The 18,033-nt window shown below is 48.1% G+C and overlaps 3 protein-coding genes across 4 annotated transcripts in view; 1 reads left to right on the top strand and 2 right to left on the bottom strand.

Annotated features, from left to right (window-relative positions):
- Nucleotides 1-2,242: 2,242 nt before the first annotated feature.
- LOC125957711 (angiogenic factor with G patch and FHA domains 1) lies at nt 2,243-4,755 on the bottom strand. Of its 2 annotated transcripts, none has more exons than XM_049690583.1 (6): nt 4,518-4,755; nt 4,242-4,454; nt 4,045-4,176; nt 3,863-3,962; nt 2,752-3,258; nt 2,243-2,683 (listed from the first exon to the last, which is right to left on the bottom strand). In XM_049690583.1, the coding sequence occupies exons 1-6, from the start codon at nt 4,671-4,673 to the stop codon at nt 2,274-2,276; spliced, it is 1,518 nt and encodes a 505-aa protein (XP_049546540.1). In that variant the 5' UTR covers nt 4,674-4,755; the 3' UTR covers nt 2,243-2,273. The 2 variants fall into 2 exon arrangements, with proteins under 2 accessions (XP_049546540.1, XP_049546539.1); XM_049690582.1 differs by lacking the exon at nt 3,863-3,962 and adding an exon at nt 3,370-3,754.
- Nucleotides 4,756-4,938: 183 nt separating this feature from the next.
- Nucleotides 4,939-17,298, top strand: LOC125957702 (nuclear pore membrane glycoprotein 210). The gene is made up of 8 exons (XM_049690566.1): nt 4,939-5,252; nt 5,405-6,527; nt 6,595-8,776; nt 8,841-10,777; nt 10,849-10,987; nt 11,204-11,257; nt 11,529-11,693; nt 16,325-17,298. Exons 1-8 carry the CDS (start codon nt 5,086-5,088, stop codon nt 16,432-16,434), a joined length of 5,877 nt encoding a protein of 1,958 aa, XP_049546523.1. The 5' UTR covers nt 4,939-5,085; the 3' UTR covers nt 16,435-17,298.
- The window catches only part of LOC125957733 (ras-like GTP-binding protein RhoL), a 3,110-nt gene continuing 2,237 nt past the window's right edge, over nt 17,161-18,033 (bottom strand). The window contains exons 3-4 of the mRNA XM_049690624.1: nt 17,548-17,662; nt 17,161-17,454 (exon numbers count right to left, since the gene is read on the bottom strand). Coding sequence (XP_049546581.1) covers nt 17,222-17,454; nt 17,548-17,662 — 348 coding nt within the window. The 3' untranslated portion in view covers nt 17,161-17,221. The remainder of the gene's footprint in view (nt 17,455-17,547; nt 17,663-18,033) is intronic.

Genomic DNA, 18,033 nt, shown 5'->3' with positions numbered 1-18,033 from the left:
CTGTGCCGGGGGAAAATATTCAAGAACGGAACGGAGTCAAGTGTAGGGCAAGAGGGCGACCTCCCCCCCTCCCCCTTTCCCATCTTCCTCCCATTCATCCGCCAGTCAGTCATTAAATATCATTATTCAATTTATGCTGCTGCGGTTACAATCTTACGTCATTTATTTCTCGGCGTGTCAAGTTCAAGTTCACGACCGATCACGGACGGGACCTGCTGCTGCTGCTGCTGCTGCCTTGTCGTCGTCCATGCAGAACACACCGGCCCGGCCAACACCCGAAAAGGGTTTATGAAACACGCAACCAGGAGTAGCCGGTTGCCGAGCGGAACGGTTTTGTTTTTTTCGGAAACGAGTCCAACGGATGATGTCGATCTTATGAGGCGTTCGAGAAATGATCGGTTCACACAACACGCGGTCCGGTCGGGGCGGAAGCGACGTCGTCGGTTCCAGAGTCCCCGTTCCACAGTACACAAACGGAAACTAGCGCGTGGCACCGAGCTGGACCATCATGGTAAAGGCGGGGAGTGTTTTGTAAAAATAAAAACGCAAAAACCCAAACGGGCGAACGTCGTTGAAGAGAAGAAGTAAAGTCGTAGTCGATTGGGGAAGGAAGACGTTGGGTGAAAAGCGTGTTGTGTGGAGCCATTTTGGAGCTGAAATTTGAACGTCCAACGATGCACCGGGCCCGTCGTTGCAATCGGTTGCGATGCATAGTTTTTGTTGCATTTGCTGCAAGCTGCAGTTGCAGTGCTGTTGGTTTGTTGTGTTTCCTGTTTTTTTTTGTGCTGGCCATCGAGGGGGATTTGAGAGTTTGAGGCTTGGTCATTTGCTGGCTAAAAGCAACACGATTCGTACTTGTTGGTATTTAAGTAGTTGGCAAAAAACAATTTAAAAATAAGTAAATGAGTATTATAATGAGTAAGATTAGGTGAATTACATGCATGCAATCATGCTAAAGGAAATGAAATATTTAAAAAATGGTCTAATTAGCATGAATGTATTGTTAGTAAATTGTGTTATAAAAATTATGATTGCAAAACCTTTTTGACTCATTTTTAATCCCTTTTTCCATCGCCACATCTTTCTTCGCTCTTAAACTCATTACTCTGTTCATTGCATCAACCGAAAATAATATTCTGAAAAACCATCCCTCCCAAAAAGGACGACCAAACCGTAGACACAACATTCACTTTCTTTGCCTGGTTCTTCATAAATGAAGACCGGGACACGGGAAGGTGCTCGCGGACGACGGGAAACCGAAAGACGCGTCGCGACAGCAAAAGCGGATGGACAGGATTGTTAACATAAAAAAAACGGGACCAGCAAAAAGCAACGTGGAAGTGAAAGAAACGACGAAACTCCATCCTCCAGGAATCGACCGTGAAACGTGGGTCTTCTTCTCCCTCCTCATCATCAGCTGCATCTTCATCGCCGGCGGGTTGTCTCGCGAGTTCAAGTTCAATTTTCGTCATACTTTCTGTCCCCCCACCCACCTTCCAAGCTGCGTGTCTGTGTTTGGATGTTTAATAAACTTTTCCGACCCACTCTCACTCGTGTTAGGGGCAGCTGGCAGGTGGTGGCAATCTGGTGGCTGGAGAGAGTCTGGAAGAGGCTAAGCAAGGCGAAGATTGGTTTCCCACGGTCGTTGCCGGTGGAGCCGTGAGTGTTCCGTTTACGGAACACAGGTCCTATCGTTACGCGGTAATTCTATTATCCTTTCGAGAGGTAGCGCGTGTCTGTTCTGTTTTCGACCGGCGAAAATGGACAAAAATCACAGTCATCGCCCGGGTTGTAAAACAACCGTGAAAATGGGTGGCGGTCGTTGGGGTGGTAGTCGACCCAGTGAACTAACTAAAAGGTGCAGACAATCCGTGTTTTTTTGGAAAGACGAGTTTCATTGTCGTTAATGGGCATCGCATCGCATTTATCTTTGCTTATAACGATTAATATCAACTGTTTCTTGATATTAAAATGAAATATTAAGAAATTGCCCGACGAACTGAATTTTAATACAAAGATGCACCTGTAAGAACGATTAAAAATGACCAAAATCTGTTATCGACAATCGAAAGGGGGATTTTAAAATGATATTTTATCTCGCATGTTAGAATAGAATTGGAATAGGGGATGAAAGCATCTTATTCGAGAGATAAAAACCGATAATTGATAATATAAATCTTCTTTCCGAGTAAACTTTCATCTACAAAGCAACAACAAATAATAGTATCAAACATGTATGTATTTGGACAGCATCAGCCCCTTCCGCTCGAAAGTTACTCCGAATCTTCACTACTTCCCGCGACGAAGGCAGCTGACCGTTCAAAGCGTTCCTGAGTTTTGCGCCAAATGGAGTGACGCTTCGGATCGACCGGTTGCACGTTCGATCCGTACTGCAGCTGTCCCGTGGACCCTAATCCGGACGTTCCAACGTTCGATTTAAGCGGGATCGGTTCCGTTAGACCGGCATCGTTGCGTCCGAGCGGTTTACCCTCGTTCCAACCGAGCTTCGACAGCATCTGGAAGCCCTTGTTATCGCTGGCAATGGATTGTTCGAGCGAGGCCATTTGCGTCTTTTCGTGCTCATTCGAGCTTCCCTTCACCTTGCGTCTAGTTGCAGCCCGGTCCTTATACTCCGGACCAATCCGTTGACCCTGTCCCTGGTTTTCGCCCGTTTTCACATATTCTAACAGAAAAGATAACGAATTTTTTTTGTGAAATAATATTCTGTTCTGGGTCTCGTCTCGAACTTACTTTCATTTTCCAATCCGAAGCGTTTCTGAATCAGTTTCAGTCCTTCCTTGTGAGAGACGGGTTTGCTTATTTTGTTCGATAACTCTGGAGGTTCCGCTGGCTCTGTGCTCACCAGTAGACCCGGTTCACATTTGCCACACGTTGCGTTACCCTCGTGCACATGGCAAAGCAGTTTGGTTTGATTCAGTTGCAGTATGCTACCGTGAAGGAGTACCACGGGGTCACTTTGCGCCTGGTTCTCGCCTAGTTTCACCCGGACACCATTGTACAGTGTGCCGTTCTTTGAGCCGAGATCCACGAACTGGTAGGTAGCCTTCTGATCGTTGTACGTGAACTGAAGGTGACTCTTGGAGATGTTAATGTCAGGAATGATGACGTCATGGTTACCCTCGCGGCCAAGCGAACCTCCCTTGCAAGTGACGATGAACAGTGAACCAATCTTCAGCTCCTTCAGGTTAGTTTCCTTCACAACTATGCGCAACGAGGGAGGATACCGTTTGGCGACGTCTGCGAAAGAGAAAGACAGATGCCAGAAGATTAATGAGACGCTTACAGTGTAACATTGTGATAAACTGATAAGAAGGGCCCCCTTTTTCCGTGTAGCTATGCTAGGTGTACCTTTGTAGTTAGTTTTGAATTGCTCCGCCGAGTCGTCACTCGCTCCATCACCACCCGATTCCACGAGGATCACCGACGGTGAGCTAGATTGGCTAGAGTCACTGCTGGCCAGCTCTCCCTCTTCTCGCACATCCACGGAGCTAGATTTGCGGTGTTTGCGCTTTGATTTGCGCTTTTTCTTCGAACGTTTCCCGCTTGAACTGGAGCTTTCACTTCCAGATTCACTCGATGAGCTGCGCGACCGTGATCGGTGTCGTCGATGTTTGCGGTGGCGCTTCTTACGCTTGCGAGCGTGCTTCCTGCTACTACGGTGCCTAGACCGCTCGGCACTATCATCGCTATCGCGTGCCTTCTTCACCTTACTCGTCGATTCGGTCGGCTTTTTCTGTGCAAGCAACGCAGCAAGAGTAACGATGGTTTCGACAGGAGCAGTTGGAAGAGAAAAAGAAAGAAAAAGGGGGCCGCTATTAACAACGCCGCTCTGGTCACCTACCCAGCGCCGACCGGCGCATTCGGTCGATCTCTAGCGAAGAGAATCGTGCTACGAGACTGTCTTCTAGTGTAGGAGAGCAATGTAGTGAAGTATTGTGAACCTGGAACGATAAATTCACGAAGGAAACCGGAGGATAGAATCGATTCGAAAGGGCTTTGCCTCGCAACCATTGATTCCGATACCTTTTTCTTGGCCTTGTCATCTTCTTCTAGCATTGTTTCGGGTATGACCTGCGAGTAAAAGTCGTACTCCTGGGTAGCGGTATTATACTTCAGGTAGCAGCCTCTTTGGCCATCATAGTGTAGCCCGTAAATCTGCAAACCAAACCCAAAAAAGAATCAGAAAAACGTTCGCGATAAACCGTTTTGGTTGTTCCTACCGAGTTGTAGTAATATCCGGTTTCCGGATCGTAGTACAATCCGGACGTCGGCTCGTAGATGTAGCGATTCTGGAGGTCCACATCTTGCGCCGTTTGCTTGATGTCGTCCACAAAAGCCTTGATATCCAGCGGCTGCTCTTCTTTTTCCTCGACTATTTCCGGAACTTCCGGCTCGGCACTGGCCAGATTTAGGCTGCGTTTTCTCTGGATCCTCTGTGGGGGAGAAGGGAGAGTGATGAGTGGAGTGGTTCCGGCGTAAAAAGAGCCAAAAATTACCAGAGATTTTATCTTGTGTTTCAGTTTCTGTATCCGCAAATTCTGCCTCTGGATATGCCGGTGAAGTCCCTGCACATAATTACAAAGCTGGTTGCTGGTCACTTCGCCTAGGTTGGTGATCTTGAATATCCGGAAGGGAACCGGTTTGCGCGCCATCGCGGCACGGGAAAACGGAGGAAATCAGTTGCCGGAAAACGGAGAAAATTCGTCTTAAAAACTCCCAAAATTTCCCACTTTTTCCAGCTTTTCAAACCAAAACAACGGTACAGTGCCACGCAGCCCATTTTTTGCTCATCATATTTGCCTTTTCTGACCAAAATGCGCATATTCCATCGACCATCACTGTCTCCACTCTTGAACCGTAAAGTATAAACTGTTTGCGAGCTGGCGCGCAGCGTTGTTTTGGTCAACGGTTTTTGAGGTTAGAATTCTGAGTTTCGAGTGAAGTTCGTCATTTTCTGAAAATTCTCAATTTTCTGAATGTAATTTGTGCCATTTCCTGCGCGATACGAGCGCTGTTGAACAATCTATAATCTCGCCGTTGTTCCCATTGGGAAAGTAGCCCGAAATGGGCGTTTGGTTGCAAATAACGGTGGCCGCACTTCTGGTTTTTTCGACCACGCGTTTTCAAACGGACGCCACAAAGTTGAATTATCCGCGTGTTCTGCTGCCGATCTTTGACCACATCTCCGTGAACTTTACGCTCGAGGTCGTCGAAAAAGGGTGCTTCAAATGGTATGTAATCTGCCGCGCGAGGCCCTACGCCTTCGCCGGTAAACCGGTTACCGGATGATACGTGTAAACAAACGCGCCGGCTCTCGTGATGTCACCGGCTGATCCGACCCGGAATGGCGCGATGACCATGAATTCTTTCGATTTATTTTTAGGACTTCGTCACGACTGGATCTTATCCAAATAACGCCCTCCTACGAAGGGATTGATGATGATTGCTCTTATCGGGTGCTGGTGACCGTTATCAATAAAGAAAAGCGCCGGAACACGGCTATCGTGTTGGCTGAGGATTTGGCCACCGGTGAGGTGCTCCGCTGCGACGTTATTCTCGATGTAATCGATCAGCTGGGCGTACTAACTACGACCCGGGAACTATATCTTGAAGAAGCACCGGAAACATTCGAACTGTGGGCTCAAGATGCACAAGGGAACGCGTTCACGACGCTCGAGGGCATCGAATTCCAGTGGCAGATTGCATCGCACCGATCGCACGAAACGCGTGTGACCGGAGACGAAAGCAGCTGGAGTCAGGTGTTGCGTTTTCTCACCTTCTCCGAGAGCAAGTTCCATGGAGTACCGCGACCGATCGAGAAGCTTGAGGTAGCGGGCGTACAAGGGTACATGGTGTTGCTGGAAGGCATCAATACGGGTTCGGCACGCGTCACGGCTCGCTTACCGCACACCGAGTACGCGCATGTGGCTCCGGTTGATGTGAACATCATGGTGCTAGCGAATCTGATCCTCAATCCGAGCGACGTTTACATTCTTCCCGGCGACACGATCGAGTTTAAGGTACTCCAGTTGAAGCAGGGCAAACTGCACGAAATCGCTCTCAACAGTCAGTACTATCTGGAGATTGAAGATGAAACGTTTGCCTCGATCGGTGGTAACGTGGCAAAGGGATTGCAAGTGGGACGCACATTTGTACTCTTGCGTGATCGCAATGTACCCCACGAAGACGCAAAGCAAAGTGGTGAGGATGCGAACGCAAAAGCAACTTTACCGCGTGCATCGATTACGGTCGTTGATCCGAAAAAGTTGACGATCAATTTGCTGCCGTACTACAACTGGGTAACGGTCGAGGGTGAAAGCCATGAGATTGCGCTGAACCTCTACACGGCCGATGATCATCAGATAACGCTTGGACCGCAGTACAAGATACATTCCAAGTTTGATGAATCCATCTTCTACCCGATTCGTGTGACGGGCAATGGAAGTAGCATTTTCGGAGAAACCGTCGCCACCGGCAGCACTCCTGTTACGGGGAAGTTTGAAAAGGTAAGTAATGTTTGCAGTGATTGCAATTCCGGAATTCTAATAGACCACTGGGCTTCTCCTTTTCCAGTTGAACGCGAACGCAGAAATGGTTGTGTACAAACGGTTGGCGATTAATCCGCCGGAGGTGATTCTTCCCTTCGATCCGAATCTACGACGACAGAAGCTTCAGTTTACCGCCACGGGAGGAGATGGAGCGTACAGTTGGTCTTCGCTGGATCCGAACGTGGTAGCCATCTCACAGACCGGTCTGGCCGAAGCACGACTCGATCAGATCAAGGGAATAGCGGATTTTTCCGGCTCCTCCGCCGACATATCTCAGGGTGCCGGTAAAGTAACGCAGGTGAAGGTTGCCATGTCCCGGAACGTACGGATTTTCGTGTCGGCTCAAGTAATGTTCCTACCACCGATCCGGCTGGATGTGGTACGCTATAACTTCGAAACGGTCGTAAAGGATTACATCCGCGTACACGTTGGCCTCTGGGCATTGCACAATGGAACCGAGAAGCCGTTTACGTCGTGTGAAAATCTAAACTTTGAGCTAGAGTTTAGCAACCAAATCTTCATCGTCATCGATCAGCAACAGGCTGTCGATGCAGGTGCGCAGGAAACGACTGCCAACGGTGCCTGTCGGATAGTGTACCTACGTGCGACGACCGTTGGACAGACGAACCTGAAGATTACCTATCGTTACCTCGATAAGGTGCTTTCCGATCAGGTTTCGCTGCATGTGTTCGAACCACTGGCGATCGAAAATCCGGTCGAGAACGAGATCGTACTACCGATCGGTGCCTCGCGGAATCTTTTCTACTACAAGGGCCCCGAACGGATCTATCACTCGGAGGCAGAGCTGCAGCGCAACCTGGCGTACGATCGGAAGGCCCTCGACGTGACGGAGGTAGGCAGTGGATTCTCCAAGGACAAGCACATTGTGCGGGCACTTTGCAAGAAGATTGGTGACTTTGAGCTGAAGTTGGAGGTGTTCAACACACTGAGCACGGCCGCGAATGCAGTTCCGTATGTGACGGAATTTGTGACAAAGATTTACTGCGTTAAGCCACGCTTCGTAAGCTTGATCACGGCGGATAAGGTGAAGGTGGGGTGTCCACTCGAGCGGCGCAACTCGATGATGCACGTAAAGACGGACGATAGCGACGAGATGGTGATCGATATCGAGGTGCTGGATGTTCATAATCGTAAACTGGCCAACATATCCTCGCTGCTACTCGAGTGGCAGTTCTCTTCGATGGAACAGCAGTCACAGAAGCAACAGCAGCAGGGTGGTGCCGGTGAGGTAGCACTCTCCCTGCCCTACACTCAGCGAACGGAAGTCGATCATTTGGAGGGCGTCGAAATCCCGGTGCGAGATTTCGTGACACTCACACTGCCGCGCCAGCTTGAGGCAAGTCTTAAGGTGAAGACGATCGTGAGTGATTACAGGGCCGAGGTGCTAAAACGACACGCTATAAAACCCGAAAGTCCGGCCTTCGGTGTGCAGAAGCAAAGCGGAACGGCACTCGTGAAGCCGATCATCGAGAATGAGCTAAACTTCCTTGCCGTCAATCGCACGCTGCTACCGTACGATCGTCTTACGCTCTTCCTTACCAGCGACACCGTGGAGCGCATCAAGATTGTGCAGGGTAGCGGATTTTATGACATTAAAGCATCGGAAGCAGGAATCGTAACCGTACAGTTCGAGGCAACGACACGTCAGCTCGTCATAAGCCCCCGGAAAGTGGGCGAAGTGAAGCTGGAGATCAATGATCAATGTTTGAGCACGGAGCCAAGCTTCCTGTACGTCTCGGTCGTAACCGTGGGGAAGATAACGCTCCTGGTACCGGATCGGGTGGAAAAAACGAAAACGATTGAAGCGGTCGCCCGGCTGTACGATAGTAACGATCAGCTACTGGATATTAAGCGCGATCGGTTGGAGTTGTATGAACTGCGGACGGAAGTTTACAATCCGGCCGTGCTGAGTGTTGCATATGGATCGCAAGCCAATCTAGGAATCGGCGAGGTACGCTACGTTGTAACGGGCACCGAATTGGGTGAGAGCAAGTTCAGTGTTAGTGCCGGAAATGGGAAGAAGATGATCACCAGTGTACCGGCTACGGTGCAGGTGTTTCCTCCGTTGTTGCTGCTGCCTAGAAATGCTACAATCGTCGTGGGAAGTACACTGCAGATCCATTCGAAGGGTGGTCCTACGCCGGATACGAATATCATCTATAGCGTTCAGAAGTTGGATGTAATAGGTAAAATAATGGCTTGTGGTTTCCAATTGATTTCCATGCTAATCATTCCTTAATTCCATTACAGATGTTGAATCGGGAGTAGTATCGGGTTTGCGTGTTGGCCGATCGAAGGTAACGGGCCGTTGTGTCGGTACCAATCCAACAACCGGAGCGCAGATCATTTTCTCCGAGGATAGCATCATCGTGAATGTGATTCCGCTCGAAGCGATCGAACTGCGTACACCATTGGCGCGCATTCAAACCGGAGCTATTATGCCAGCGTACGTTTGGGCTGCTCCGTCCATCTCGCCGCTCGTTCTGGGCACCGTGGAGGGCGTGAAAATCCGCTGGTCAACGGATCATGGCGATATTCTGGACATCCGAGGCGTGTTCCAAGACATCGGTGTGGAGTATCTAGAACGGGATGCTATCGTGATGCGTGTTCGAGCGTTGGCACCGGGGAAAGCAACACTTCACGTGACGCTAATCACTGCAAAGGGAGCGCACCTGACGGCGAAGACCGATATCACCGTGTTCCGGATGCTGGAGCTAGAATCACCGAAAGTGATCCGCTACGACTCAATCCTGATACCTCCGAAGGCGACGATACAGCTGAAGGCCAACCTAGACGATGCCCTCTATCAGCTGGAGAACGAGAGCGCGGCCAATGCTGGCGTGGTGCAGGTTACACGTGATGGGCTTGTGAAGAGTAGTGACACCGTTGGTCGTGTCCAGGTAATTGCCTCCAGCCAAGAGCAATCGCTCACAATTCCGCTCGAGGTGAAGCACGTGCAGTACGTAATGGCTACGCTCCAACCGGGTACGGTGAAGTTAAGACAGGTGGCACACAGTATTCCACAAGGATTCGCGCTATCGCTAAAGGTATCGTTGCACGATAATCTCGGAAATGAGTTCTCACACGGTGTGGAGGATGTAGCAACCCTTAGACATCGTCTCTCGAAACGGGGCAATGTGTTGATCAACACGGGTACGGACTACAGCGTGGCGCTTGAGTTGATCCGCGAAACGTCCGATATGCTGGTGGTTGCATTGCGCGATCAAACGGGAGTTAAGTATGCGGAAGATTATATCAAACTCGTCGTCGGTGAGCAGAATGAGGCCGTAGTTTCGCCAGGACAGCGCATATTCTCTGTCGGTGATGTCGTGTGCTTTGGTTCTCCGCTCCTGAACAATGATCTACGGTGGAGCAGCTCCGATGAGAGGGCCGTGAAGATCGACCCAAAGTCCGGTGTGGCTCAGATGCTTGCTTCGCGTTCCTCGGGCAGCGAAGATAAGATACTGATCAGTCACGGTAGTCGACGATCGGGAGGAGGCGTAACGTTCGGCGTCGAGGTGCTGGAAGCGGATCGGATCGAATTTTTCAAAAGCTACGACATCTTTAATCTTCACTCGTACCGTGGCCACCTGGTGATCAAGAATCATCAGCAACACGATAAGCTGGCAAACGTGATTGCACAGAATGCGTCTAGCTGTCAGGAGCAGATCGAGCGTTCGTACAGTGGTCTGTTTGCGTGTCAGTTGCTGGTAAAGGTCGGTACGGTTGATCTGCTGCAGCACTTTAAGACCTACCCGGGGTATGATGCGGAGATCGGTGCATACTGTTGCAACATTGATCTGCTGACAACGATCGACGATGTGATCAATGTGATCGGGGCGAATGATTTCAGTATCGCGCTAGAGGTGCGCCTTCTTGCCTCGGGTAGCTCGGCGGGACTGGTGGACACATCTGCCCTTAAGATCGTTCCACCTGTGCGTGTCGAACCGGAAGCATTCTCCGTCGAGCAGCTTGGCAAACAAGGCCTAATGATAACCGGACTGGGCAAGCTGCTGGAAAAGGTTTCGGTTACATCTTCGAACCCGGCGGTACTAGAAGTGAAGCTAAAGAAAAAGCTCTCGGGTGCATACGAGTACAAGTTGGAGCTGCTTGAAACGTACCGCGAAGAGTGGGCCGATAGCTTGGTTGTGCTGGTGCACTCTCCACACACTAAGCAAACCATCGAGGTAAGTATAAACGCGATTACCATGGTAACATTTCTCATGATGATTTATGGTTTTCCAATTGTTTTTTGCAGGTCCCCATTCGATCGCCAATGGCACCACGAAAGTGTGCCACTCAACCGTTCAACAGTACGCCGGATTTGTTGGTGCACTATATGAGTAACATTGGATTGATCATATCCACCGTTGTCGTACTTGCTGCAACCGTTTGGGGTAAGCATCACTATCGTACTAAGTGATAGGAATATCAGAAGGAACAAAGAACCTCCAACAAGTGATTGTGTGGTAGTCCACTTGGCATCCCTGAACGGTCAGGGTAATTTGTCAATCATCATTATCATGGCATTTCGTAATTGACCTCAAATGAATTTCTATGTTACAATCTGCACTCAATTAATCTTTTCATTTCCATCTTTCTTCCAACCCCAGTGATTGTGTTTTGCTTCCCGCAACGTAACCGGACCAACTCGCCGAATGCTTCTGGTAAGGATTCTGTAAAGACAAAGCACCTTGTCTCTCTCTCTCTCTCTTCGGACTTTGCAAAGAAGGAAGGGGATTGGATGGGGAAAAGAGAAAGGATTTGGCGCACTTGCGCTGCTGCTGCAACTTGTTGGTCCTTTTCCATTCCAAGCTCCATTCTCCGTGTTTCGTGAAGTGTTTCTCCATTTACATAGCACCATCTCACTGACCATTTTCATTTCTTTTTCTCTTCTTCTTTTCTGGTTTTGCTTCTATCCTCTCGTTGGCCCAGCAGTGTTCTCGCCATTTAAAAATGAGCACAATTTATCATCCTATGATAATAGGGTAAGCAGCAGTCCATTTGCTAGTCCATTAGACAAGCGCAGCAGTAATCTGCAGCCATCACCGTCATCGTCACCGTACCCCGGAAGTCCCGGGCACAGCTTCGGTGGATCTCAAGGTATGTCTCTCCTCTTTTTCATTCTCTATTTATTTATTCCGCCTAGCCAGGAACTCTGGGCTGTTGTGCCTGTGCCTGGTACGGTTTCGGTTGAAGGAATTTCGTTGCCTGGCAAAGCGGTGTTTAAATTATTATTCGCAATCCGTTGCTCAAAACAATGCCGAATAGATTGGTTGAATATAGTTCCTGATAAAAATTGTAACACGCTGGGTGTCCAGCTCGACGTGTGTTGTATGCGGAACTGTAAATTTGCTGTCACACTCAGGCCACTCACTGTCGTCATATCGTTGGGCGCAGTATCCCTGATGGTGATACAGCGCCGGTTGCGGGCGGCGGGGGTTTTGTTTTACATCCTTTTCCGTGCTCTTGCACCACGGACCAGGCGGGTCAGGCTCACCGTCGGGGGCAGAATGTTGTTTTTTTGGTTTATTATTAATTTATGCACGATAAGCCGCGGTTAAGGGTGTTGAAAATTGAATATATATATATATAAAGGAATGAAGCCATGTTAAATGAAATGCCATCCAGCAGGGTGGACCACCGGGGTGGGTCAGAGAAGGACGAGCGAAACCCATAAACCCGCCAGGTAATGAATCCTTGGCCTCGGACAGCAAAAAACAAAAAAACCGGGAAAGAAAGCAAAACTGCACACAACAGAATCCGGAAAACCAACGAGAAAATATGTCCAAAACGAGCATTTAAATGAGTGGAGCAAGCCATATTTTGTGCACCAGTGCCCTCGCCCCACTGGCCTGGCCCTTTTGGTCACAGGTCTTTCATATCTCTGTGTGTTTCCTTTTCCAGCCAGTAGAACAACCAACCAGCGCCAGCAGTGATACGGATTCGTTTTATTTTTGCTCTCTGGTTTTTTTCGGGGTTTATCCCACGGTGCAATTGGGTGTCCTCCCTTCCGCGGTAGAGTAGAGGGGTGGTGTGGTGCGGTGTGCGATCGGAACGGCTTCCGAAGCGATAAGCGATTCGTGCCGAAAGCTTACAATCACACCGTTGGGCTTCGTGAGAAATGAAAGGTGAACGAGGAGGAGAGAAAAACGGGAAAAAGGAAAAAGCTATAAAGAATGGAGGTGAAAAATGGATGCAATATTTTCTGTTCACACCTTCCATCGGCCCTGCCAGGAGCCCCCCGTGCTCGTGCCTCATTGGTTGGTTGCTGCAAAATGAAGAAAAGCAGCATAAATTCAAGCGTTGACCATCGGGTAACCCGCTGGCTAGCGGATGATGATGGTCGGTCCTCGGGCTTTATGACCCCGCTTACTGGGAAGGTACTTGCACTAAGCTTGTGGCCACCGCTTAGCTTTTAGAGTGGCATTTGTCAAGCGTGGTTTTGTTGATAATTGCTGCTTGACTTATCATGTTTATCAACCGATGTTGAGGTACTGATTGTTAAGAGGTCTTGCTCTTATAATAGAGCATTTTCGAAAATAATAGAGCAATGAGCAATGAACTCAATCAAGGTACAATTAGAAGACTCATCAAACCGAAAACAGCCTCTAAAATGCGTCATTGGAGTTTGTTATGTTGGAAACAAAATTCGGAGAACCTTCTACATCTCCGTAAGATTCCATCCGTTCGTCAGGTGGACCCTAAACACCCGGGGCAGCAACACTACTGCAGGTGTAGCGTCGTACATGGACCATGGGAATTTCGCGGAAAACACTCTCCTCTGCTTCCGTATCAGGTTGTGGGCGCTGGTTGGGATCATGGCACACGTGTGCCTGTGTCTAGTGGCAATTTTCAGATTCTATCGGAGCAACGAGTAAAAGTATCCGTACTAGACAGAGGAACACATCCGTGTACAGTTTGTCAGTTCGACGACACGGGTGTTTATGTGTCGACGGGCGGCGTTTCAAATAACCAATGAACGTAAGAGAATTTTCAGCCCTGGAATGTGCAGTATATCATTTCTCTGACTCTCTAATCAATTTTGCAAACAATGTCATCCGCTCTACAAAACTGATTAACTTCACAGCCGGTGGGCAGTGCACTGTCGCTGAAGTGACGAGGAACAGAGCATTTGTTGGGAATGTAGGACATATATTCTACTACATTCCGGATTGTTCGGAATTGATTTCGGTTTTAAGACCCTGGTAGCAAGTTAAATGTGAATGATTTCGAACAGTATTTCAATTAGTTTCAAATATGCGTCATATTGCTTTTCGATTTTTAAGCTTATAATTATGAACACACGAGAAATAGAATCAAGATCGCTTGTAGCTGATATCTTCTAGTTCACTATTGACAGAGAATATATCACTTATGGCTCAATTTATTCGAGTACTATAATTTCTAAAAGAGAAATATTAAAGTGTACATTAACAACTGCCCCAGCAGAATGGCGGCTAACGTGCCGATATGTAATGATTCATACGGTTCCAACATTCTCAACGCTTGTACCTGGATACCACCATATGATGGGGGGTTTGAAAAGCAAGTGACAGCAAGCAGTTCGAGTTCGTGTCATACGCGCCCCTGGAACAGATTTTTGTCGTTTATGCTGCTATGCGTTTCGATTAGAATTTCAAATGCGGAGTGCGTGTGCTACATACATTCGCGTTCTTCCGCCTTGAGTTTTCTATCCGCGTTCTCTCCCCTTCCACGTCTATGCGCACGTCAAACGCGAAAACTTCGATCGAGAAGCAGAAGCGGCAGGAAGAGCGTGTACGCCACGGTGACGGCCACGGAGGAGGTGTACAATTGTAGGCTCGTTCGCTTCTTCGCTTTCCATGTGACAGGTTTGGCGATTCACTCTACCACACCCCCGTCCCAACCGACACTCTTGTTGCTACCGATATGTTGTTTAGCATTCAGCTCAACTTCCGATAAAAGCCAAATCCGGTTTTGGTTCGTCCGGAAGCGAAGTGTGTGTGTGTGTTTGTAGGCTGTTACAATTGTTGGTGGCCTCACACCACTGCCAATCCTCACGCTTCGCACACCTTACTAAATCTACATATTTCATTTTGTTTGTTGACATTTGGGCTGATATGTGGTCGCGAGCGGCGGGATCTTGGGAGTTTTCTTGTTGTTCCCTGTTGGTGGTGGGCCGGGGAGGTGGCTTCTACGTAGAGGAAATGTCACGCAATTGGGTGCACGGATCGACGAAGGAAAAATGGATTCCCAAAAAGGAGAAGCTTCCCTTCTCGTGCGGTCGTACAACTGACTGACGCACCATGATTAAGCAGTCGATAGCGATGTATGGTGCAGGAAGAGAGCAAGTTATATGGTGGTGGGCTCTGTGGGGTTGTGCCATTCCGTGAAAACAGCACCCCAAGTTCGACCAAGTAAACCAAGGACTAAGGAGAGGATCCTTACCGTTTCCCCCCTTTTTTTTTGGAACCGGCAACCGTTGGCATGTACCCCGTTGTAGGTACGTCGTACCATGATTTACAGCTCCCGCGGCCTGTGTGTAACCCAGAACACAATATTGCTCCGTGCGGTGGTGGTTTGTGGTTTTGTAGTTTGTCCGTGAAATTTGATTGATTGGATTTTGATGACACATGGTTACACCTTCCTGGAAGCATGAAAACACGTTCGCGGTGCTGCTTTCGATCTTCAGGATACTAACTGTTCGTCAACCGCGCACGGTACCCTATTTCAACTCCCCTTATCAATTGTGCGTTTTTATGGGAGCACCCAGTTCCGGTGGCAACCGTACTGAGCCGCCTTCATTACTTTGGTTTTGGGAAATATAAACCACGGAATGGAAAACACTGGTCAATCGTTTTCGGAAATGGCAATAATTTTCATATCTCGATTCCATGAAGGTTGTTTCGGTCACACTAATCACGACGAAAATCACAATGACCTTTCAATCCGGTATGTGTCATCATCACCATTTCAGGCGACATGTTCCTGGCAAAATGCACACCCAATGTTCAAATTTGTCGTAATTGATTTTCCAAAAACATGAAACGAAAATCTCTGCGTATAAATCGAAAAGCACAATGCATTATTCAGGCACAGGCGTACATGTTTTTTTGGGCGGAAAAGGCTTTGTTTGTGTGCATGCAGTTCACCGCATATAGCTTCCGTTTCGTTGTTAAAAGGTTGGACCGTTTTAAGAGGCGGGCACCACCTTGCGTGTGTCACTCTGTGAGAGAGGGAACACACCGACCGGCGTGATATGGAAATCAGGTACATGGTACCACGCGAGCTTTAACAAGTTGCTGCCCCTGCAAGTCCCGCTTTGTTTGTTGGTCTCTGGTTGGATGTCATGTCCAGAGCAAAGCAGCAGCAGCGCGCGCCAAGGCAGGCAGGTGGTGCGAAAGAAGAATTTTACGCGCTTCGTTCAGTGGTCCCCACTCGCAGTGGCCCGCGTTGTGTGACTTCTTTGTGCTTGTTAAAACATGTAGCGTGATGTGCGCTGGGCTATATGCCTATGTTCAAACGTTTAGTGCTACATATCGCGTGCACCCACGGGGGTCACATTATGAGGGCATCGAGAAGGTACCCTGCTTAAGGTATACATCCCGAGAACAACAAGTCAGTCACAAGTGATGTAGCGGTGTTGGCTTTAGTTAGTACAAAATCCCTGGAGCTGGAGTTAGCTAGCGATACTAAACTTGTTTGTTTTTCTTTCTCCTCCTAACTCCCTATCTCTTTTCTCATTCTTGCAGGGAATCTAAGTAACGATTTCAACACGAGCGGCGGTTCGCTCGGGTCACCGATTTATGGCGATGCAACGATCCTTTCACCACAGAAGCGAGTAAACCGGCGATACATGTAAATAGTGTAGAAGAGAGATATCGCTGTGTCCTAGTAGAAGAAGGAGTCAACGGTTGAATTAACACGTGTGCGGAGCTGCAACAAAAAAGCAGAACTGAGCTCTCGAAGGCATTGAACTGAACTGAGCGCGAATGAACGCGAACCTCCGCGAATTCCTACTCATAATTTTCATCTTTATGACAACCGAACGATGTTGTTTTTGTCTATTCTCTTATGTATTACTGAAATAATGGACCGCGTTTCAAGGGCAAATTTACCTTCAGTTTTCTCTCTGTTTCAATCCGATTCGATATTAGCGGCTGTTGTGTTATCGGTTATGTTTCTTTTGATATTTTCAAAATTCGATTATTTTTGTGTGCGTGTGTGCGTTTGTGTTTGCCATTTATTTCCATACAACTCTTATTGCTAGCTATTAGTTTTTCTCATTTGCAACGGGTGACTTAACTTTTTCCTACTTCGTTATTACTAGTTTCATTGTGAATTATACTTTGTTCGCTAGATTCGTACGCTCGATTGGTTTTCGCTGCCATTGTCAAGCACGCCAAGAAACACTCGCAAAGTAGTATGTTTCCCGTTTCGTAGGTAGGGCAGCTCCGCAAAACCTTCGACTAATAGACGCGTATTCGTATGTACATACTCTGCAGCCTTGTGTAGGTTAGGAAACAAATTGAATTAAACATTAACACATTACCAACCAATAAACCAACATTGAAATGGACTACCGATTTGGTTGTTGGTCGTATCGAGTGTCTTTATCGGTCACCGGGCTTAATTTCCTACGAGAGTAGTTACGAGGGTATGCAACAGAAGTCGAATCCGGGGCAGCACTGGTCATCGGGTTGCGTTTCCGGAACGCCCAGTAGGCAGGCTCGGACCGCCTCCTGAATCGCCAGTTCCACATTGATGCCAGCCTTGGCCGAACATTCCACGAACGAGTTGGCGTTGATGGTACGCCTCAGCTTGTCACCTTCGGCCGTCGTCACCTCTTTGCTGTCTCCTCGCCGTGTGTCTAGCTTAGTGCCTGCGTGGGACGATTGCGGTCGAACGTGAACAAATCAGCTTTAGATAGGCGATAGCAAGGGGAATAGATTCTGCCTGTGCTGTGTGTGCTTACCGAGAAGTACGATAGGAACTGGTGGATCGGTTTTGATTTCTGGTACCCATTTGGTGGCTGCATTTTCGTACGATACACTGTTGTCGATGGCGTAACACAGGAGAAAGCAATCGGCCTGGAATTGACGGCGATGAAAAAGGTAAGTAAAAACAAATTCATCATCGGTACAAATTGCAACCGGAATGATTTAAACGTTCAAATGAGTCACTCGTCCATCCACTTATTGCAACTACCATATGATCTCCTTGATTTTCCCCCAATACTTTTTATATTTGAATCAATCAACGGCCCAGTTGCTTTAAGAATAATTGAATCTATGATTTAATAGAATAAATCTAAAATAATTCTTAATAATGTAATATTTTCTTCTAATAATCTAATCTATAATCTGCTAAAAAGTTTGTCATACTGTTTAACAAAAAAGAATGTAGCTATCAAGAGATGCTTATGCTTAGCAAACGAGGAATACAGCATGCCCAAAGCCTA

This window comes from Anopheles darlingi, chromosome 3 (assembly GCF_943734745.1).
Source record: "Anopheles darlingi chromosome 3, idAnoDarlMG_H_01, whole genome shotgun sequence".
Taxonomy (NCBI): domain Eukaryota; kingdom Metazoa; phylum Arthropoda; class Insecta; order Diptera; family Culicidae; genus Anopheles; species Anopheles darlingi.
This window is presented reverse-complemented; position numbering and strand designations above follow the sequence as displayed.

Coding starts and splice junctions, on each gene's coding strand:
- LOC125957711 (XM_049690582.1), bottom strand. CDS start 4,673: ATGGCGCGCAAACCGGTTCCCTTCCGGATATTCAAGATCACCAACCTA. Junction 4,455..4,517: donor AACACAAGATAAAATCTCTG/GTAATTTTTGGC, acceptor TCTCCCCCACAG/AGGATCCAGAGAAAACGCAG. Junction 3,755..4,044: donor ATGACAAGGCCAAGAAAAAG/GTATCGGAATCA, acceptor TTGCTTGCACAG/AAAAAGCCGACCGAATCGAC.
- LOC125957702 (XM_049690566.1), top strand. CDS start 5,086: ATGGGCGTTTGGTTGCAAATAACGGTGGCCGCACTTCTGGTTTTTTCG. Junction 8,777..8,840: donor TCAGAAGTTGGATGTAATAG/GTAAAATAATGG, acceptor ATTCCATTACAG/ATGTTGAATCGGGAGTAGTA. Junction 10,778..10,848: donor ACACTAAGCAAACCATCGAG/GTAAGTATAAAC, acceptor TGTTTTTTGCAG/GTCCCCATTCGATCGCCAAT.